Below are 19,973 nucleotides of genomic sequence, written 5' to 3' on the forward strand. Positions count from 1 at the left end.
CTTTGGGATTGGGACATGGTAAAATAGTCGTAATCACGACTAATTTCTGTCAAGTTTTGGTTCTTCATAGCCCCTTAGGTAGAGGTGACACAAAAACCTGGAAGTCACAAAAGATTAGGTGAATCCAACACAGGGCGCATGCAAATGGGAGTTTCTCTCTCTACAGCCCCTTCTCCATGAGAGAAACTCACAAATTGGACAAGAGTCCAGTGCAGGCTTTTCAGCCCAATGAGAAATCATTCCCTGGCCAGCAGTGGAGTGTTCACATGAGGGATGCTCGACCCAACCCTGTGTGGGCCACAGGTGGAGGCGGCGACGCAAACTAGGTTAAGATGAGGAGTCAGGCTGGAGGAAGAAGCAGAGAGATGGGGTCAGAGAGCAGCCCCTGTTGTTCCAGAGAAGGCTGTGTTTTACCGCCTCCCATTACATAGAAGACTCAGCTACAGCACTGGCTAGGCTCTATCCTTCGCCCCACCCTCCCACTTCCATCGCTTAGCAACCCAGTAGAGAACAGGTATCAAACTCAGGCTGGCCCCTCCAAGATGTTACATAGACTTCGGTTCCCATCATCACCCTGTAGCATCATGCACTGGCAGGGGATGATGGAAACCATCAATCCTGGAGAACCTGAGAATCTGGCTTACCCTATACAATGAAATGTGCTTGTCAGAAACTAAGGAAGTGGCCACACTCAAGATACCTGGAAATACGCCATTTAGTGTCACAGTTTAAGGGACCCCCCATTCTTACTTTACCTTTCTTTAAACATGTGTCACAAAAATGAGAAACAAACCACAGTGGAATCGCAGGCATCAGCCTGGGAACTAGGCTCCAATGACACAGACTGCTGAATCCTGCTTGGTATAGTCTGCTTTAACCTGTATTTCATGCTGTTGAATGCACCATCATAATGAACAACCTTTTAATGCAGCAGATAGAGGAAATATGAACGACTGCAAGGTACGTACGGTCTCCTGGCTTGGCAACGGGGTTTGGCTATCTGCAGCCTGACTTGACCTGGATGTTTCTTTTGCAAGCGTGGGCTCTGGAGGAACTGAGAAAGGAAGCCATTATATTTCGCTCACTCTGCCCCATGGTTGCTTAAACGGAAATAGATTTGAACTCCCTGGAAAAATCCAAGGTAGTCTCGGGGAGGGGGGGATCATAGAGGACTCAGGGCCCTTCTCTTATTCTGCACTGGGAAAAGCACCTGTCATTTTTACCAGACACAGTCTGTGGCTCTTCAAGGGCAAAGGGATCCCAGTATGATCGTGTTTGCATTAGGGAAGACTTGCGATGGCCAATCTGGAGATCTCAAAAGTCAATGGAAAATCGGGCTCAGAAACTCCACCAGCCACACGGGTTTTGCAAGTGTTTGTGGGAAGATCAAGAACACAGCCACTGTTCCTGGGGTCTCCCTCTGCACCCATTCCCTAAACAATAAGTCCGAACTTACCATCCTCAGGAGGTGCAGGAAAGGGCTCGTTCTTGTAGGGTGGAGTCCGAGCTGCAAAAGGGAAGAAGTTCAGTCTCGGACCTGGCTTCATTGGCAGAAGCCACACAAGAGATCAGACCACCCAGCACTACTCTGTTTGCAAGCCTGAGACTTGTTTCCACTGATATATTTCTGCAAAGTGGAAAACTTGCTCACTGATATGACAGTCACTTCCCACTTGGTGACACAAGTGATTCCAGTTTTTTCATCCTTAAGAACCACCAATCTTTTCTACTGTTCTCTGCCTTACTGGGAAGCTGTGTGCCAAGTTTACTGCATGGATATTTTACCAACAACTGCTTTAAGTATGCAAAGAGAGAAACTGTTCTTGCTCTCCTTTGCTCCAGCAACCTGAGGACCTGTTTTGAAAACAGCACCATTTAAAATGATTCAGCAACAGTCTGGAAGCTTGCATCCCGTTCCTATGAAGAAGAACACACTGCCTCCAGGTTCTTGGGAAAGCACTTTCTTCGTACCATTTTCCATTTGCCCACCACCCTTTTCTTTTTGTGTTGGACATGCACCTTGATGAAAAATTCTAAGGAATTCAACAGGTTGCACACTGTTTTGTGATATTCTGGTGGGTCCTAATAAAAGGCACCGTACAATTTTGGTATAGGTTTTTTCTGTTTGAGAGTTGGGATTCACCTTAGTTCTAGATGAATGGCGGCACTGTCATGAAATATCCTGGACCAGCCACAAAGTGCTGGCTGGCTTCTGGAGCCAATTGCAAATTAAACCAGTGATGGTAAAGGAAAGAAGAAATGCTATAAAACACCTTACTAAAAGAGAACTTCTTGCCCAGTGCTATACCCTTTTCCACCAAACGATGACAGTAGAAGTGTATATTAATCTGCCATTTCCTGGACCTTCTTTGGGCGTTTCCCCACTTACCTTAAGCCGCGCGCTACTCTCCTCAAGTGGCAGGGTCCCTGTAACCTCCCACTACAGGGGTGGCGTGACAAGCGCGGCTTCCCCGGCGCTACGGCTCGCGCCTCGAAGCGGCATCCTAAGCTCCTCGAAAGTAACGGCACGTTTTGGTGGCCAGCTCAGGAGGGATGCCGGTGCGTATAAGAGATAGTAGCGCTAGGTAAGCGTGCCGCCCAGCAAAGGTGAAGTGGGAAGCCCTTTTGTTCTAAAGATACTCCCGCTTGGGTCCCAGTGTCCACCCCAGTTTTCTGTCCCCCCCCCCAAGGCACTGGGACCCGGCAGAGCATTCTTGAGACAGAAGATGATCAGGAAATGGCAAAAAGGTCTCTAGTCTACTGTAATCTTTAGTGGAAGAAATATTCACCTTGACAACCATCTAAAAGACTGAACTTTAAGAAGCTGTGGTGGATGGGAAAATCCTCCACAGTGTTTCAACCAGGGAAGACTTAATCCAGGAAATCTTGAACCCCACCAACTGGCTATTTTAGTAGCACTCACTGATAGAATTCTTTGGCTGGAAGATCTCCTTGTAGTCTTCTGGGTTCTGGATCTCTGCAGTGGATTCTTTTTCCTCCCTGTCATCTTCACTACTGGGACTGCGCCTCTCACTCTCCGAATTGTGTTTCACTCTGCCATTAATCCACAAAAATGTTGGGTTGGAACCAGCAGGTGTATGAGCAGAAAGGAAGGTACATAGCTCTGCTTGCACAAGCAATAACACAGGGGCAGCAGAAACATACAACACTTCAAAATATTTTAAGTTAAATAAGTGTGTGCATATGGAGCAATGCAAAGTATATATACAAAAAATGGGGGACGGGGGAAAATGTAGCAAGACACAGAAAAATGCAAAGGAAAAACTTATTATACCCTGGCTATAAACTACAACAATGCCAACCAATGCTACAATCAGAACAGAAAAGTGCTCAGTTTAATAGTGTCAACATTATGTGTAATAGAATAATAGAATCATAGAGTTGGAAAAGACCACAAGGGCGATCAAGTCCAACCCCCTGTCATGCAGGAACACACAATCAAAGCACTCCTAAGAAAGTGTAAAAAGCGCTCCCAATAAAGTGTAACCACACATGAAACATACAGACGACTAGACAAGAAAACAAGAAGAAGCACGTGTGCTAGCCAGCCAGCAGGCACAAACAAGTCCTTGGGCTCAAAGAATGCAATCAGTCCTAGTATGTGCAGTCTCAATGCAGGGCAGAAATAGCATTCTCACATGCAGGATGCAAGCAAACAAATCATAAGTGGATAATATCAGGTAGCTTGCAATTTAGGACAAATTGTAAGGTCCTCACGTGCAAGATGCAAGCAGGTAAGTTACAGATAAGTAATCCTGCGTGGCTTGGACAGGACATTCTGGATTTTACCAGTTTCACCATCCAACAGCTTTGACAGCAATATGTACATTTCAAAAGCTTGCCCATATCAAGGGTACAAATGTGAAGCCAGGAGTGCTATAATTTTAAATATAAATTGACTACATTGTTCGACTACTAATCTAGACACGTGGCTAAACAGTGCAAAACAAGGAAACTAAGGCAGCTTCATAATCTTAGACAAATGTGCTCATAGGAAAGTAGTCAATGAGGACAGATTGACGACTACTCATCAGGTCAGCTTATTAAAATATGGCCTCAACATCTTGCTTACATACAACAGAGGATTGGGGTGCTGTGTGGTTTCCGGGCTGTATGGCCGTGTTCTAGCAGCATTCTCTCCTGACGTTTCGCCTGCATCTGTGGCTGGCATCTTCAGAGGATCTGAATAATAGATCCTCTGAAGATGCCAGCCACAGATGCAGGCGAAACGTCAGGAGAAAATGCTGCTAGAACACGGCCATACAGCCCGGAAACCACACAGCACCCCAGTGATTCTGGGCGTGAAAGCCTTCGACAATACATTAAACAGAGGATTAACACTTTCAAAATTAGTTGTGACAGACACTTATAATTCCCAATACTTTTAACGTTTACACCAAGATCGTTGCGCATGCAGAAGCCTTCCCTGGGATCCAACCTGATGTCAAGGAGATGCACACACAGCTCTCCTGTTAGTTGCTCAAACCTAAGGCATGAGGACCCTCTCTGCAAGAGAAGCCTTCCTTACCTTTGGGGCCTGCTGCACGTCGTTGACGGCCTGTCATAGATGCGTCGCAGGGAGGAGCCCATGGGCGCAGGCGGAACGAAAGGCTTGTCATCCCTAACCAGCCCGTGGAGGCTGGACCCACATTTCGTGACTCTGTTGAGGTCCACCACAAATGAAGAGACAATGCTTTGTGTGAAAGAGACTCCAATCTGCACAGAACAGAGACAGCCTCAGTCATTTTGGAATTCCAGGGCCCCTTTTCAAGGATCAGACTAAACAAATCACTACTTTGGCTACTGTGGGCTTTCTAGGCTACATGGCTGTGGTCTGGTAGTTTTTGCTCCTAGCATTTCGCCTGCATCTACAGCTGGTATCTTCAGAGGAATGTCATGGTAAGATGTGTTCCTTTCACCATGACATGCCTCTGACAATGCCAGGCGTAGATGCGGGTGAAACGTTAGGAGCAAATACAACCAGACCACAGTAACAGAGCCAGGAAAACCAACAGCAAGCAGATTGACTCCGGCCTTCGATAATACAGCAGAGTACCACTTTCTCTGCACACTGGCTTTATATCAACTACACAGCTACTCCACGGACTAGGATCCTCCTGGAGTCAACAAAAACCCACCATTCTGTTTACTAAAAAAGTGGGCCACAGAAACTGGGGGAGGGGAGAGAAACAGTCAAGGCCATGAACACATATTCTTTAAAAGGGGGTTAGACAGCTTCCCAGAAAACAGGTCACCACTGGTTACTATCCATATGAGTAAAGGGTACCTCTATATTCAGGGGTAGCAACAGCTGGCAGACAGCATTGGAAGAAAGCCACCTTGGTGTGCTTTATGTGGGCCTTCAAAGGCAACTTGCTGGCCACTGCATGACAAAGAATCCTGGCGTAGATAGAGCACTAAACTGATCCAGGAGGGCTCTTCTTATGCTCTGACAGCAAATGGGAGCCAGCTTTCTTACTGAAGAACGTATTTATAGGAACAGACCACAGGGTTCAATGTATAGTGCACAAAACCCTCCTGGACCTGTTTCCAACACAGCAGGGGTATCATCAATGCTATTGTCACATTGTTTCTGCTACCACTGTGCTGCCCTTTGCAGCATGTGCCTTAAACCATTGCCATCTGGTTGCAGGGCCAGCCACCCACTAAGCAAGCCACAAGCAGGAACGTAGGTAAGGGGGTGGGGGGTGGGGTTATCAGGTTTAGACCCCTCCCATTACATGTCCGACTTGCTTGAAACAATGAATGGAATGGAACAGCCGGAAAGCTCTCAGTCACCGGACCCACCCCATAAAAAATCTACACCTATGTCACTGGCCACAAGATTCAAATTACCCACACCGTCTCACTCACTCACCAATTGGTTGTTGCAGATGGACAGATCGGCCACCTTGCCCCAATTCACCATGACCACATCGAAGCAGCGTTCCGGCTCCCAGCCATACACACGGAGAGAATCATGGCTGCCGGCGTACAAGCAGCACCCGTCAGGGTTGAACAGCACACACCTGAAGGGGAGAGGCAAAAGCCGAGTGTGCAGCTGTCAAAACAGGACTGCCAACAAGATGGACAATGAGCCTTCGAAAACAAGTATTACACTAGTCAAACTTTGGCCACCATTACTCACTCTCCTTAAACCAAAGTTTTAACAATGACCACAAGAGAAGAAGAGTTTGGATTTATACCCCTGCCCTTTCTCTCCTGTAAGGAGATTCAAACAGGCTTACAAACTTTCCCCTCAACAGACACCTTGTGAGGTAGGTGGGGCTGAGAGAGTTTGACGAGAACTGTGACTAGCCCAAGGTCACACAGCAGGTTCATGTAGAGGAGTGGGGAATCAAACCTGGTTCTCCAGATTATCGAGTCCACCTGCTCTTAACCACTATACTATGCTGGCTTTGCAACTTCGCTGGTCTGAGATTCCCCTATCAAGGCAGCACAGACCTACGGATGCCCTTGTTCCTCTCCCAAGCCATATTGTGAGTTGCTTCCTCACATTACTCAAGTCACACAGACCTGACAGGAATGGCCTCTTCTTTGATGCAGCTCACCACCTGAAACTTTTCCAAGTCCCAAAACCTTATGGTTCTGCAAGACAAAATCAAGAAAAGAGTATTGGAACCTGCAACAAAGGCATGCTTTCTTCAACCATAAAATACCACGTTGTTGGAAGTACAGGCAGTGCATGTTTCCGTTACAAATCCAGATGCTTTGGGACAGAGAGAGGCATAATTACTTGTTCCAGAGATCGCACAGCTAAAACTAACATGGCTGCTTCTGTGTTGTGAAGGATCTGCCCGTGCATCATACAGGCAAGACAATTATTTTAAGCACTACCTTATTTCTTTTACCCCCCAGAGACTCAAAGCAGATTCTTCTTCTTCTTAGCTGGAGCACTGCAATATTATCCCTTGTTTACAGATTAGGAACAGAGGGAACTGCACATTAGCAAAAGTCAAAGGTTCTGCAGCACAGGTTCTGAAGGAAAGGCCACCAGTCCAATAATGAAATGACAACAATCAGAAGAGCTTGGTACCAGAAATTAATGGGAGAACCAAGTTAAAAATGTCTTTACACTTATCATACCCTGCTTCCTGGAAGGATCTCCAAATTATTCACAACTATATAAGTACACAGGTAACACTGCATTAAGCTGGCGTGGGTTTTCTGGGAAGGAAGGAAGGAAGGAAGGAAGGAAGGAAGGAAGGAAGGAAGGAAGGAAGGAAGGAAGGAAGGAAGGAAGGAAGGAAGGAAGGAAGGAAGGAAGGAAGGAAGGAAGGAAGGAAGGAAGGAAGGAAGGAAGGAAGGAAGGAAGGAAGGAAGGAAGGAAGGAAGGAAGGAAGGAAGGAAGGAAGGAAGGAAGGAAGGAAGGAAGGAAGGAAGGAAGGAAGGGAAGGAAGGAAGGAAGGAAGGGAAGAAGGAAGGAAGGGAAAAGAGGGGAAGGAAAGAAGGAAAGAGGAAGGAAGGAAGGAAGGAAGGAAGGAAGGAAGGAAGGAAGGAAGGAAGGAAGGAAGGAAGGAAGGAAGGAAGGAAGGAAGGAAGGAAGGAAGGAAGGAAGGAAGGAAGGAAGGAAGGAAGGAAGGAGAAGGCAGGCAGGCAGGCAGGCAGGACTTCTCTAAGGTTAGCTGATCCACCTTTTGCTGGGATTTTATACGAAAAAAAAAGATGCCAGAACTGTACAAAGACATGTTTGAAAAACTGGCCAAGCAAACTTCCAAGAAAAAGGATCTGAGAACTGCCTTTTAAAGAGCAGTGTGTTTCTTCCCTATCCGGTTCCAGATCCTAAGCTATCATACTTTTAACATCTTTCTCCACCAGAACACTTCGAAGGCTAGAAGTCAAAATATGAAAATTTGAATCATGACATAACAAGCCCCAGGTGAGGCTCCTGCCACTCTCCTGTCCTGCACTGCCCTCGTTTTCCCAGAAAGCACCTACCTGTCAGAGCTACCAGAGGCCAAAAGGTATTCATTAGGATGGAATTCTACGACATTTACTGGGCCTGTGTGTTCTGTGAATTCACACATGATCTTCCCGGCCGCCAGGTCCCAGAGCTGGAGAGAAGAAAGAACACTTCTAGTGCAAGGGTGCCAAAATCGTTTATTACGCAGGTCAGATATGACATAAATGTGACTTGGTTGGGCTAGGACCTGGGGGGGGGGGAGCTGCCTCAGCAGGCCCCAGAATGACTTGGGTGTGTGTGTGTGTGCGTGCCTGGATTGGTGGGGCGGCTGACTTGAGAGGACTTGCCAGGTCAGATCGAGAGCAAGGGGAGGTGCTTCAGCTGGCTTGTGGCCCTGATAACACCCTCAAGGGGTCAGATCTGTTTGACAACCCTTTTCTAGTGGAATGAGGTTGCCCAGCCCCACATGCGACTCTTCTGAATAAAATCACCTTTATTCACATAAGGCAGTAACAGCAGGGAGTAGCCAAAACTGCCTCCCAAGGAACAGGCCCGCCAGAGGATGTGAAAAGCCAACCCGCTGCACTCCTACCTTCACAGTGTGATCATCTGCAGAGGACGCCAGCCACTTCCCATCAGGGCTAAATCGGAGACACCTGACTGCTTGCGTGTGACCCTGTGAAAGCAAATGGATTCGGCACTTTCCCTGGCACTTTCAGGATGGAGGTCATGAGCAGGACCATTCTTCCTTCCATAGTGTAGTACAGCACTCTGGTAGGTACTGTGCTGCCATGATCCAAGAGGCACTTGGTCTATGCTTGGTTCCCCCATCAGGTTATCCATTGAAGAGAATGAGATCCACACAGATCTCATTCTGCATCTTCTGTACCAAACATGAAAGTGAATTATGCCTGTCCAGGAAACCCAGGCGGTGCACAATATATCTGCCAATTGATACTGGTGCCATACTGTCAGTGCTGCAACAGGGTGACATAAAGCTACCCCCTCTCTTTGCCAGGTCAAAATTTTGCATGAACAAATGGCGCTGTTAGATGACAAGAAAACTACATTGCTCTCCTCATAGCTTGTTAATGGAACTGCTTTAAAAAGCAACACCTTTACATCCTGCCGTTTCTCAAAGAGGGTCAGAGCAGCTGACAGAACTTATCCAAAGAATTCTGAAAATCAGGGGTCAACCGAAGACTAATGGAAAACGCTTTGGACACTGAAAGCCTTATTTAAAGGCTGCACAGTAATTATGTACAACTAACTGTACTTAAAGGATCTGATTTATCACACAAGATTTGCCTGCTAAAGCGGACTCAAGAGGAAAGACTAATTCGAATCACTGTACAATTAACCCTTTTATTTCCCTCTTTATGGTTGACATGAAGTATCTTTGGTATGCATAGTGCTTATTAACACTTCCCCTTGTAAAATATGTTTGTTACTCTGCTTTGATTTTATTTGTACCTTACTAGCTTGATCTTAGACTGCAAATGCCTTAGCAGACCAGGTGCTTGGGAGCAGCAGCAGCAGAAGGCCATTGCTTTCACATCCTGCATGTGAGCTCCCCAAGGCACCTGGTGGGCCACTGCGAGTAACAGAGTGCTGGACTAGATGGACTCTGGTCTGATCCAGCAGACTCTTTCTTATGTTCTTAGCTTTTTAAAAAAAGCTTGACTTAATTGGAGAGTCTCTCTGGCTCCAATACTGCATTAATAATACCACATTTTTCCTAGTGTAGCAGGATAGTTCATCTGGTTTCACTGTACGTAGTTACATGTTCAAGATGCCAGACATTTTATAAGCTACCTGGAAGTTTTGAGTATCTTGACAACTTAAGTAAATGATATGAAAGTGGCAATATGGCAGGATACAACAGTGTACAAGCTGTGCAAAAATAGTGCAGTTGTGAACTTTGGGGGCTGAATTGCTAGGTACCGATGCAGAGGAATCACAGACACTGACAAAGCATGTCTATTTATGCTCGTTTCAAAGACTTTTCTAGATATATTTTTGCAATAACAGCCCACAGCACAAAAGATCTGAGAAGCGTCACAGCAGAATCCTATGTGAAACTTAGGCAGAACAAGTTCTCTTACCTTGTATCTGAAGACACAGCCTTTTCTCCTAACGTCCCAAAGCTACACAAGAGGGGAAAAAGAAAAGTTACAAAAAAGGAAGTCGTCTGAAAATCTCTCAAAAGACTTAATTAAGACTAAGGGTTTTATTTTAATTGTGTGATTTCATTAGGTTCATTATGTTCCAGGGAACAGTGAGTTTCACAAGCTGCGTACAGACATCCACATCATGGGGATTAAGGGGATGGTGCTTCCTGTGATCTTGAAACCCGCATGAAAAATTTTGGCCCTGCGTTCATACCAGAGAATAAGTCTGGTTTTTTCCTTCTGTTTTAACTTTTAAAGAGAAATTGTGTATATTTATGGTATTAAAAGATAAAATGCTGATATTATACAATACTATACATATATTTTATGCATTGCTCAGTTTTTAAACTTTTTCTGAGTCGTCTGCTGACCATTGCGGGTTGTCTGCAGCAACCCCACAACTCCCCAAAGAATTCCCCGTTAATTTCTTATGTTGACCCATGATATATCAAAAATGTGGTGTGGAAGGGACGACTGCATTTCCTTTTTTTCCTGTCCAACGGTAAGCAGCTTTTTTCACTACCCACCAATTATGGGAAATATCATTCAACTGGAAAAAAAAAGTCTGAATTTGTTAAAATCAAATATGGGATTAAAAAGCACCCACGGATAAGTTGCCAGCTTGCTAACGAAGTTGAATTTAGCAACAGAATTTCAGAAATGTCAATCATGGTCTGCGGCACCTATTAATACAAACCAGGGGTTGTAGAGGCAATACTTCCCAGAGGGAACCAGCTGCGCCCAAACAGACATACTCAGCAGAGGCGTAGCTCCAGGGGGACGGGGTGCGACGCACCGGGCGTGCACGCTTGTGGGGGCGTGGCGAGGGCGTTCCAGGATGTGGTGGGGCGGAGGACCCACCGGTGCACCGGGCGCTTTTCCCCTTGCTACGCCTCTGATACTCAGTACAAGCTTACCTTAACGTTGGTGTCCATAGAGCCTGAAGCTACAAAGCCTCCGTAAGGATGGAAATCTAGGCTGCAGATGTTTGCTTTGTGACCCATTAAAGTACGAAGAACTGGGCGGGAAGGAAAATATTGAGACATGCATGGGTAGTCCCCCAAAATCTGAAAGCTTCTACACATATTACAGCGCAATAGCAACTACAGGTCTTCCCCATCAGTTCTTAGAAATTAAGATCAGCTTGATATTTTTAAAATTTACTTCAAAAAATAATCTGATTTAGCTGGTTGTGGTGGGTTTTCCAGGCTGTGTGGCCGTGGTCTGGTGGATCTTGCTCCTAACGTTTTGCCTGCATCTGTGGCTGGCATTTTCAGAGGTGTATATATTTAGGAAGTCCTGATTTAGAAATGAAATCTGAATGTAATGCAAACTGAGTGAAGTCTACAAATTTCTTAGGACCGAATCAACACTGTTTACAAAGCCAAATAGCCGTGATGCAAATCAGAAACCGGAAGTCAATAAACAACTTGGTTCTGAGCTTACTTTTGGCAGCTTCCAGGTCCCAGATTCGAATGGAACCTGACTGAGACCCCGCAACGATCATCTCTTCATTGGTATTGATCTTCACGCTCTCCACCGGTGTTGTGTGACCAGTCAAACTCTGGACAAGACACAAAGGGCAGCAAAGACTCAAATGAATTTGCACCTCAAGCAAGAGATCACAGCAGCAGCTTTGGGAATGGACAGTTTGTGGAATGGACAGTTTGTGGAAGAGGAGATTGAGGGGGATATGATTGCTCTGTTTAAGTATTTGAAAGGGCAGACAGCTGTTCCTGTTAGCAGCATAAGACAGGACTTGCAATAATGGGTTTAAATTACAGGCAGAAAGGGACCGGGTAGATATCAGGGGGAAAAATTACAGTAAGTTGTTCAGCAGTGGAACGGGCTGCCTAGAGAGGTGGTGAGCTTCCTCTCACTGGCAGTCTTCAAATAATGATTGGATGAAGTCAAGGATGCTTCAGGCTGATCCTGAACTGAGCTGGGGGTTGGACTAGGTGGCCTGTTTGGCCCCTTCCAGAGATAGGATGGGATTTTCCCATTGTTGAATGCCAGTGCTTTAAAAAGCTACAGTTTTCTCCCCAGCAAAGTGATTACTTCCTGACCCATTCCTCTGCAAGCAAAAGGAGATACAGGCAGTTCTTACCATAATACAGTTGGGCTTGTTAACTGACCAGATGTTAACCCGACAGTCATCTCCACCGGTTGCCAGCAGCCGGCCTGAATTTTTGCCCAGCACCAGAGCAGAAACATTGCTGCTGTGAGCTGTGATTTCTTCTGCAGGACAAAGCAAAAGTAAAGCCTGAGGCCTTTGCATCAACAATCTTATTACCATCCTATACCCCCACACTAAAAACATATTTCAGCACACATTTAACAATAAAGCAACAGAGTAAGGTTATTTTAGTTGTAGGTTTTATTCACAGTGCGGCGTTGTCAAAAACCCATAAAGACTCTTATTAACAGAGAGCCAGGAAGTCCCACACCACCTAGGTGTGTAAGTGGGAACCAGGTAAGCATTCATGCCAAAAGCATAATTGCTCAGCTCAGAATCTGCAGGTTTTACCAACCTGCAAAATAATAATAATTAATACCACAGCTGGAGCAACACCCATCCCTTAGCTTCTGCAAATGGGCTCTAGCTTCATAATGAATTTCTTTTTAAACGAATGTTTGCCAGAACAAGCCTCCCCAGAAAAGTTGGCAGGCTGAGGGAAAGGAAAGAAGGGAGGTAAAATGCCCAGGAGAGGAGCTAAGATGGAGTTAATGTGCTCCAAAGTGGAGCTGCAGACAGTGGAAAGGTCTGGTTAGCAAAGGCAGGAGAGAGCATTTCACTCACGCAGCTTCCAAGCTGTCTTGGTTACAACCGCAGCTGCCATCCCGGAAACTCTCACACAGCTACAGAGATCCAACTGTTTCTGCCTGAAGGCTGTGTTTTCATCTGTGTGTGTGGGGCAAAACCCCACAGGTATCCAGCTCCAGTTTTTGAACTGTCCTGTAGCAAGCCAGTCAATAAAACATTCCTCAGAACAATTATTATTGTTGCTATGTCATCTTCTCCTCGATCCTGCAGCCTATTCCTTCTGCTGAGCCAGATGCTTTGAAGCAATTACCCTAAAAGACAAAAGATAGGACCACATCAATCACTCTAGCAAAGAGACCGTGGTAAAAACAAACAAACAACTTTAAAGAGATTAATGACATTACTCATAGGCCCACTTCTCTGAACAGCCATTTCCTGAAACACAACACACACCACCACCTACTTACAGGGGTGTGTGTGAATCTTCATGAATACTGAAATATTATTTATCTGGGAACACTGTATTTAATACACTTCTCAGACCAGAAATGGTACATAGTTTTTTTTAGGATGATAGGTAAGAAATGGTACACAATTTTTAAAATGATATAAAGGCATTTAAGAATACTATCACCTACAAGTACTGATGCAATGTCACTGAGAGAATCAGAGAAACATGGGCAGTAAAATGTGGATCACTAGCAAGCAGGGAGACCAAGCAGGGAGTCTTTAGCATAGAGAACATCCTTTGACTTATTTGGTGGAAGCTGAGGGGGGTGTCTGTTCCTCCTGTTGGAGCGGCTCCCTCTGGACCAGAAGAGATCCCTGAGGTTTAATAATAGGTGGTTGAGGTTTCTTTTGTTTGCAAAATAGTTTCCTTTGGCTATCTGTTGCTTGGGATTTTACACACCCTTTAAATATGGCTGGAAGGGAGATCTCAGATGAGTCACTCTCCATCTTCCTGTCACTGGGGAAAAAATCAGAACAATGTATTTGTGTCTTCCTGCATGTCAGGGTTGAGGAGCTGGACTTCCATATCACTGTCCACTCTAGATGCCAGAGCTACAAGCTTCCCAGTCCCCACATGAGGAGAAGAGGGGCTGCCATTCAAATTATCAGTATTATTATTATTATTATTTATTTAATTTGTATACCGCCCGATCCCCGAAGGGGAAGTATAAGGTCACCCTTGTAACCTGGAATGTGGTGGGTGGGTTGTGTCTATCAGAGGTGTTTGTTTTACTGACTTTTCCCCCCAACATGATATCCTACAGATTCAGAAAACATGGACTGTGGACGATCTGTCACTAAATGGATTCCGCTCATTCTCAGCTGGGGCAGAACCAGAGAAGAAGCATGGAAGAACAGGAGGAGGTCTGGGGGTTTTAGTCTCTACTACTTTCTGTGCCATATCAAGGCCACTTCTCCCATTTACAACATATGTCATGGCGGTGTTAATTCAATTTAATAGAATAGAATAGAATAGAATAGAATAGAATAGAATAGAATAGAATAGAATAGAATCGAATCTTTATTGGCCAAGTGTGATTGGACACACAAGGAATTTGTCTCCGGTGCATATGCTCTCAGTGTACATAAAAGAAAAATACATTTGTCAAGAATCATAAGGTACAGCACTGAATGATTGTCATATAGGTCTAGTAAGCAATCAGGAAACAATCAATAGTAATAAAAACATAAAATGTAAAATCATAAAATAAAATGAAATGTCAGCACAGGCTATAGTCATACAGTCATAATTGGGAGGAGATGGGTAATAGGAATGATGAAAAAAGTAGTGCAGTAATTATATAATAAATATATAATAAATAGATTTGACATTATCCAGGGAAGTTATTTTGTTTAACAGAGTGATGGCATTCGGGAAAAAAAACTGTTCTTATGTCTAGTTGTCTTGGGTGTGCAGTGCTCTGTGAAGCCGCATCGTTTAGAGGGTAAGGTGAGTTGGAAACAGTTTATGTCCAGGGATGCGAGGGGTCAGTAAATATTTTCACAGCCCTTTTTTTGACCCGTGCAATTATAGCAAGGTCCTCAATGGAAGGCAGGTTAAAGGCAGCAATTGTTTTTTTCTTGCAGTTCTGATTATTCTCTGAGAGTCTGTGTCGATCTTGTTGGGTTGCAGAACCAAACCACACAGTTATAGAGGTGCAGATAACAGACTCCAATGATTCCCTCTTGTAGAACTATATCAGCAGCTCCTTGAGCTAAGTTTGAGCTTTTTTCTGAGTTGGCGCAGAAAGAACATTTTCCTTTGTTGTGCTTTTTTAATGACATTTTTTTGATATTAGTCTGTCCATTTTAGGTCATCGCGAGATATGATGGAGCCTAGAAATTTAAAGGGTCTCTACTCGTTGATACTGTGTATGTCTAGTATTGTGGAGAGGAGGTAGGATGGGAGGGTTTCTCCTGGAAATCTACCAACACCATTTTCTACGGTTTTAAAGTGTCATCATTGTTCAGTTCTAGATTGTTCCATAGTTGGCACCCATCGAGGGGCTAGTTGTTCAACCTCCACGTCTGTATCTGCGGTTTCATCAAGTTGTTCGAATGAGCATCCACAACAATCACTGTTGTATCATCTGCAAATTTCAGTATTTTACAACCAGATGGATCATTTGAGATGCAGTCATTGGTATACAGAGAGAAGAGAAGTGGGTGAAAGATACATCACAACCTTGGGGGGCCCCTGTGCTCATTTTACAGGTGTCTGATGTAATTTTTCCTAGCTTCACCTGCTGTTTCCTATCTGTTAGGAAGCTTGTGATCCACTTACAAATATGCTCAGGTACTGCTAGCTGATTTAGTTTGGTTAGAAGAATGTCCGGTCTGATAGTATTGAATGCTGAACTAAAGTCAACAAAGAGGACCCTTGCATAGGTCTTTGGCGATTCAAGATGCTGTAGGATATAGTGCAAAGCCATATTAACAGCATCATCTGTCGATCTATTTGCTCGGTATGCAAATTGCATACAAGCTAAGAGGATGAACTGTGATCCAGGAAGTCCAAATCATACCCTGTTACTATGTGGCTAGAAGTATAACAATACTGACCAGCCTAACAGGGCTGCCATAAAGGCTACCACAAAATGATGAAACATCATGCCCTGCTGGTAACAAATGCTTATGTGCCCCCAGTGAAACAGAAATTTCAAGTCAGACTTGTGGACTCAATTAGAAACAAATGCTGCTGGCTGCTGAACCCAAATGCGTTTGTAGTATTGGGGGGGGGGGGAGGGGGGACCTTAATGCTAGGTTGTGCCCCAATGATGATGCCCTCTATGCAAAGTATAAAAGTCCCCCACCCAACCTTGAAGTCAATGGATTTCTCCTCAACGGCTGCTCAAAAGATCACAACTCAAATTTTGAAGATTCTGTTTGACTGTTGGCCTTTAGGTCAAATCTCCACATATTAAATGGTGCCCTTGAAAGGCACCATGCAGCTGAGTTCACCTATCTATCTAGGGCCAGAGCGAGTATGACTGACTACATCATTATAACTGGGACCTTTTTCCTTACGTTAAGGCCCTAGAGGTCATATCTAGGTTTAAGAGTGACCACCTCCAATTAAACTCCTTCTCCTAAAAGACGCATATTGAGGATCACCACCAATCCTCTTCAATGCCAGCTGGAAGACCTTCTTGCTGAGCCAGATGGACCCCTCTTCGAAATAAAAAAAACTGAAATATTGAATATAGATTATTTACAATTCCTCCCATCTGCCCTGATACCAGCTGAATCCCCTAGTGAACTCTTGAAGAATTGCATCTTAACCCAAGAACTAAACCGACATCTAGCTTGTGACGGCAGCGCTGCCCTGAGACAACAACAACACTCTAAGGCTTAGCCGTGGGTTGACAAGGACTGTATCAATGCCAAGAAGGTTCTTGACATCTCATATCATGCTTATGTATACAACAATACTCCAATTGCCGTCCTGGATCTCTTACACCAGAAGAGACGTTATAAACAGATGCTAGCATGCAAAAAAAGAAAGAAAGAAAGAGGAAGATGAAAAGAAAAAAGGAAGCTACGAAAAACATCTCCGAAAATACCAACCACAGATGCAGGCGAAAGGTCAGGAGAAAATATTACAGGAACCCGACCATACAGCTCGGAAAACCCACAACATCCTAGTGATTCTGGCCATGAAAGCCTTCAACAATACAATGAAAAACACTCGGTCACAACTCATTCAGGGAGGCAATTGCAACAATTGAGCCCTGTTTTGGCGTATCATTTCTGCCATATCCCGCCAGGTATTTGGAAAGCTTACTTCCAGGATTTTATGTGGGCACCTCTGATTTTAGCTAGATATAAATATAGAAAACTTCCCAAGGTGGGTACCTGTGAAAGGGTCAAAGATTAACAGCCGCATCCGGGGGGTGGTGGTGGTGGTGGTAATCTGGCATTGGAAGTGATGCAGGCCTAAAACAGTAGATTTGCCCACCCCAGGGCACTTGCCCTGGCAGAGGGATAGATCTACTGGTGGGTGGCCACCGCAGCCCACCAAAATGGCCAGATGCAGCAGTTTACACCACACCAGTGTTCCTGCATCTCCGTTGCCTGCGCCGGTGTCACAGAGGCGTTCTGGAGGCATGGCCAGGGGTGGAGCTGACAGTAGTGGGCTTCCACCCCAGGTTCACCACCAGAAACACCAACGACCAGCTCCTGGATTTACGCCACCATTTTGGTGGTGTAATTCCATGAGAGTCCTAGGGAGGGCTTTCCGGTAGTGGTTATTTTATTTCGCCATCTTGGTTCCCTGCACTGCTGGAAAGCCCTCATGGGAACAGCATGGTGGGGCAGCTGTGACACTGCCTTCAGGCGCCTGGCCACGTGGATGGGGCTGCTCGAGTCTTATAGCCCAACTAAAACTGGGGAAGGCACCAGGGAGGATTTTATTCTCTCAGAGGCCACTAAAAATAATTTGGATTTTTGGGCACCCATCCTCACTTGCTCTTTACCTGCATTGATACCCATAGACATATCCCCAGTGATTGGGGGCTTGCAATTATTGTCCCAATATACAAAAAAGGAAGGAAGAATGATACCCGTTCACAAATATTTCAGGACCAAACTAATTTGCTCTGAAGACATGCATTATTAGCATGAACCCGATTACAAATACGAGAATAGTTGAACAGTATGCCTAATTTCTCATACTGCAGTTACCACAGAGGCAGCATTTTATTGAGCGATGTTAAGAACATATTTCAAATAGACGATGGTGAAAAAAGTTGCTGCAGTCATTTCTATATTTCCTTTAGTGTATGTAGCTAAATCAATGGACACTTCCTTTTAGAACATGACCATTGATCTAATATATTTTTATCCTTTCTCTAAAGACATCAGGGAGGTGTATGCAGCTCTCACTTCCCCAGGTTATCCTTGAGACAATCCTGTAAGGTAGATCAGGCTGAGACTAGCTCAAAGCCAACTAGCAAGCTTTATGTCACAAAGGAAATTTGAATCTGGATTTTCCAACATCCGGCACTCAACCACAGCTGCACATTAATCTAACCACAGCATCACATACCAGAGAATACAGGTGCTACTTCTCAGCAGTGGGAGAAGCTGTATCTGGTAATATACTGTCGAAGACTTTCACGTGCCTTCCTCATCCTAGGATTTTTAGGAGGCAAATGTTACCTGACATACTGGCTGTTGTGGGTCTTTCAGGCTTCTATCAGAGAGAAACATATTTTACCATGACATGCTTCTGAAGGTGTCAGCCATAAATGCGGGCAAAACATTAGGAGCAAAAATTACCAGACCATGGCCACAAAGCCCAGAATATTAATTACAGCCAGGCAACAGTTGCCTCCTGAAAATCCTAGGATGAGAGAGGCACAGGAGGCCTATTCTAGGAGGGACTCTAGTAGCCCAAACCCCATCAGCCACAAGCTAAGAGGATGAACTGTGATCCAGGAAGTCCAAATCATACCCTGTTACTATGTGGCTAGAAGTATAACAATACTGACCAGCCTAACAGGGCTGCCATAAAGGCTACCACAAAATGATGAAACATTAAATCTGAATTGGCATATCCATATAAATAATATTAACAGTACAAATGGTACACACACATTACAGACCTATAAAGGTGTCTTCTACTAAGTCAGGTCCTTGGATCGATCAAGGTCAGTGTTTTCTTTCCAATTACCAGAACTCTGCAGGGTCCGAAGCGGAGATCTTTTCACCCCACACACTACCTGAAAGTGCCACGGACTGATTATGATACCTACCTGCATGCAAAGCAAATGCTCTACCACTGACCCATACTCCCTGCTATAATATAGTAATAATAACAGGTAGTAGGTAATAACAATAACAGGCAATATAGTAACAATAACAGGTAGTGTTGTAGGCAAGCAACTATCCTATAGCATGCATTCTGTACATCCAAGTACTCCATTAGATGTCATTCATTGAAGCCAAATGAGATTACTCCAACAACATAGTATAGTTGGTATTATTATGACTGCCTACTAAGGCTACAAAGGGGACTAGCAAGGAACTCAGCTGCCAGCTTTGAAAGGGGCAGAGGCAAGGGGGAGTCGGCCCACAAGGCTCCCTTCGGAGCCTCTTCCCACGAACTGAGAGGGGAGCAGATCAAGACCTCGCACAGGGACCTTCTGCGCTCCTGCCAGACTTGGCCTCGGCCGGGGGCCACTCACCCTCCAACGGCTGAACCGCCAACCTCTACCGGGAAGGCCACCTGCCAAGCAGCCAGCCTGCCTGCCTACCGGGCTCCCACTTGATTGGCAGCGAGCCTCCGCTTGCAAACAGAGCCCCTGACAACAAACCTCACGATTGGCTCCTGCAGGGCCCACTCATAGCCGCTCGCTTCGCCTTCCGGTTCGCCTCTCTCATGAGAAACGCCTTTTCCGGGCGCTGTCCGCAATCTAGCCCCGCCTCCTCGAGGCAGAGTGACTAATCGGCTGAAAGGGCAGTTGTTGCCTTAACAACCGTCGTCTCCGCACGCCGTGGAGGTGTGCATGGTCCTGCCTTATGCAGAGTTCAATGCAAACCGATGGGTGTAGACCCGGGTGACAGATTTCCCGCTGCCCCC

At 45.2% G+C, this 19,973-nt stretch overlaps 1 protein-coding gene across 3 annotated transcripts; it reads right to left on the minus strand.

Moving 5' to 3' along the window:
- Positions 1–747: 747 nt before the first annotated feature.
- On the minus strand, positions 748–19,764 carry KATNB1 (katanin regulatory subunit B1). Of its 3 annotated transcripts, XM_048514087.1 has the most exons (15): positions 19,579–19,707; positions 18,997–19,113; positions 12,917–13,191; positions 12,224–12,354; positions 11,563–11,680; positions 11,034–11,134; positions 10,051–10,092; positions 8,538–8,621; positions 7,981–8,096; positions 6,559–6,630; positions 5,900–6,050; positions 4,550–4,737; positions 2,924–3,054; positions 1,457–1,507; positions 748–1,054 (listed from the first exon to the last, which is right to left on the minus strand). In XM_048514087.1, exons 3-15 carry the CDS (start codon positions 12,954–12,956, stop codon positions 906–908), a joined length of 1,374 nt encoding a protein of 457 aa, XP_048370044.1. In that variant the 5' UTR covers positions 12,957–13,191; positions 18,997–19,113; positions 19,579–19,707; the 3' UTR covers positions 748–905. The 3 variants fall into 3 exon arrangements, with proteins under 3 accessions (XP_048370044.1, XP_048370061.1, XP_048370051.1); XM_048514104.1 differs by lacking the exons at positions 18,997–19,113; positions 19,579–19,707 and adding an exon at positions 19,708–19,764; XM_048514094.1 differs by lacking the exon at positions 18,997–19,113 and having other exon boundaries at positions 19,579–19,717.
- Between the last annotated feature and the right edge of the window lie 209 nt (positions 19,765–19,973).

This window comes from Sphaerodactylus townsendi, linkage group LG01 (genome assembly GCF_021028975.2).
Source record: "Sphaerodactylus townsendi isolate TG3544 linkage group LG01, MPM_Stown_v2.3, whole genome shotgun sequence".
Lineage (NCBI taxonomy): Eukaryota > Metazoa > Chordata > Lepidosauria > Squamata > Sphaerodactylidae > Sphaerodactylus > Sphaerodactylus townsendi.

Excerpts from the sequence above, each read along its gene's own strand:
- KATNB1 (XM_048514104.1), bottom strand. The coding sequence starts at position 12,956 with ATGGCAGCTGCGGTTGTAACCAAGACAGCTTGGAAGCTGC. Across the intron at positions 11,681-12,223 it reads ACAAGCCCAACTGTATTATG|AGTTTGACTGGTCACACAAC; the intron begins GTAAGAACTGCC and ends TGTCTTGTCCAG. Across the intron at positions 4,738-5,899 it reads CCATCTGCAACAACCAATTG|ATTGGAGTCTCTTTCACACA; the intron begins GTGAGTGAGTGA and ends TGTTCTGTGCAG.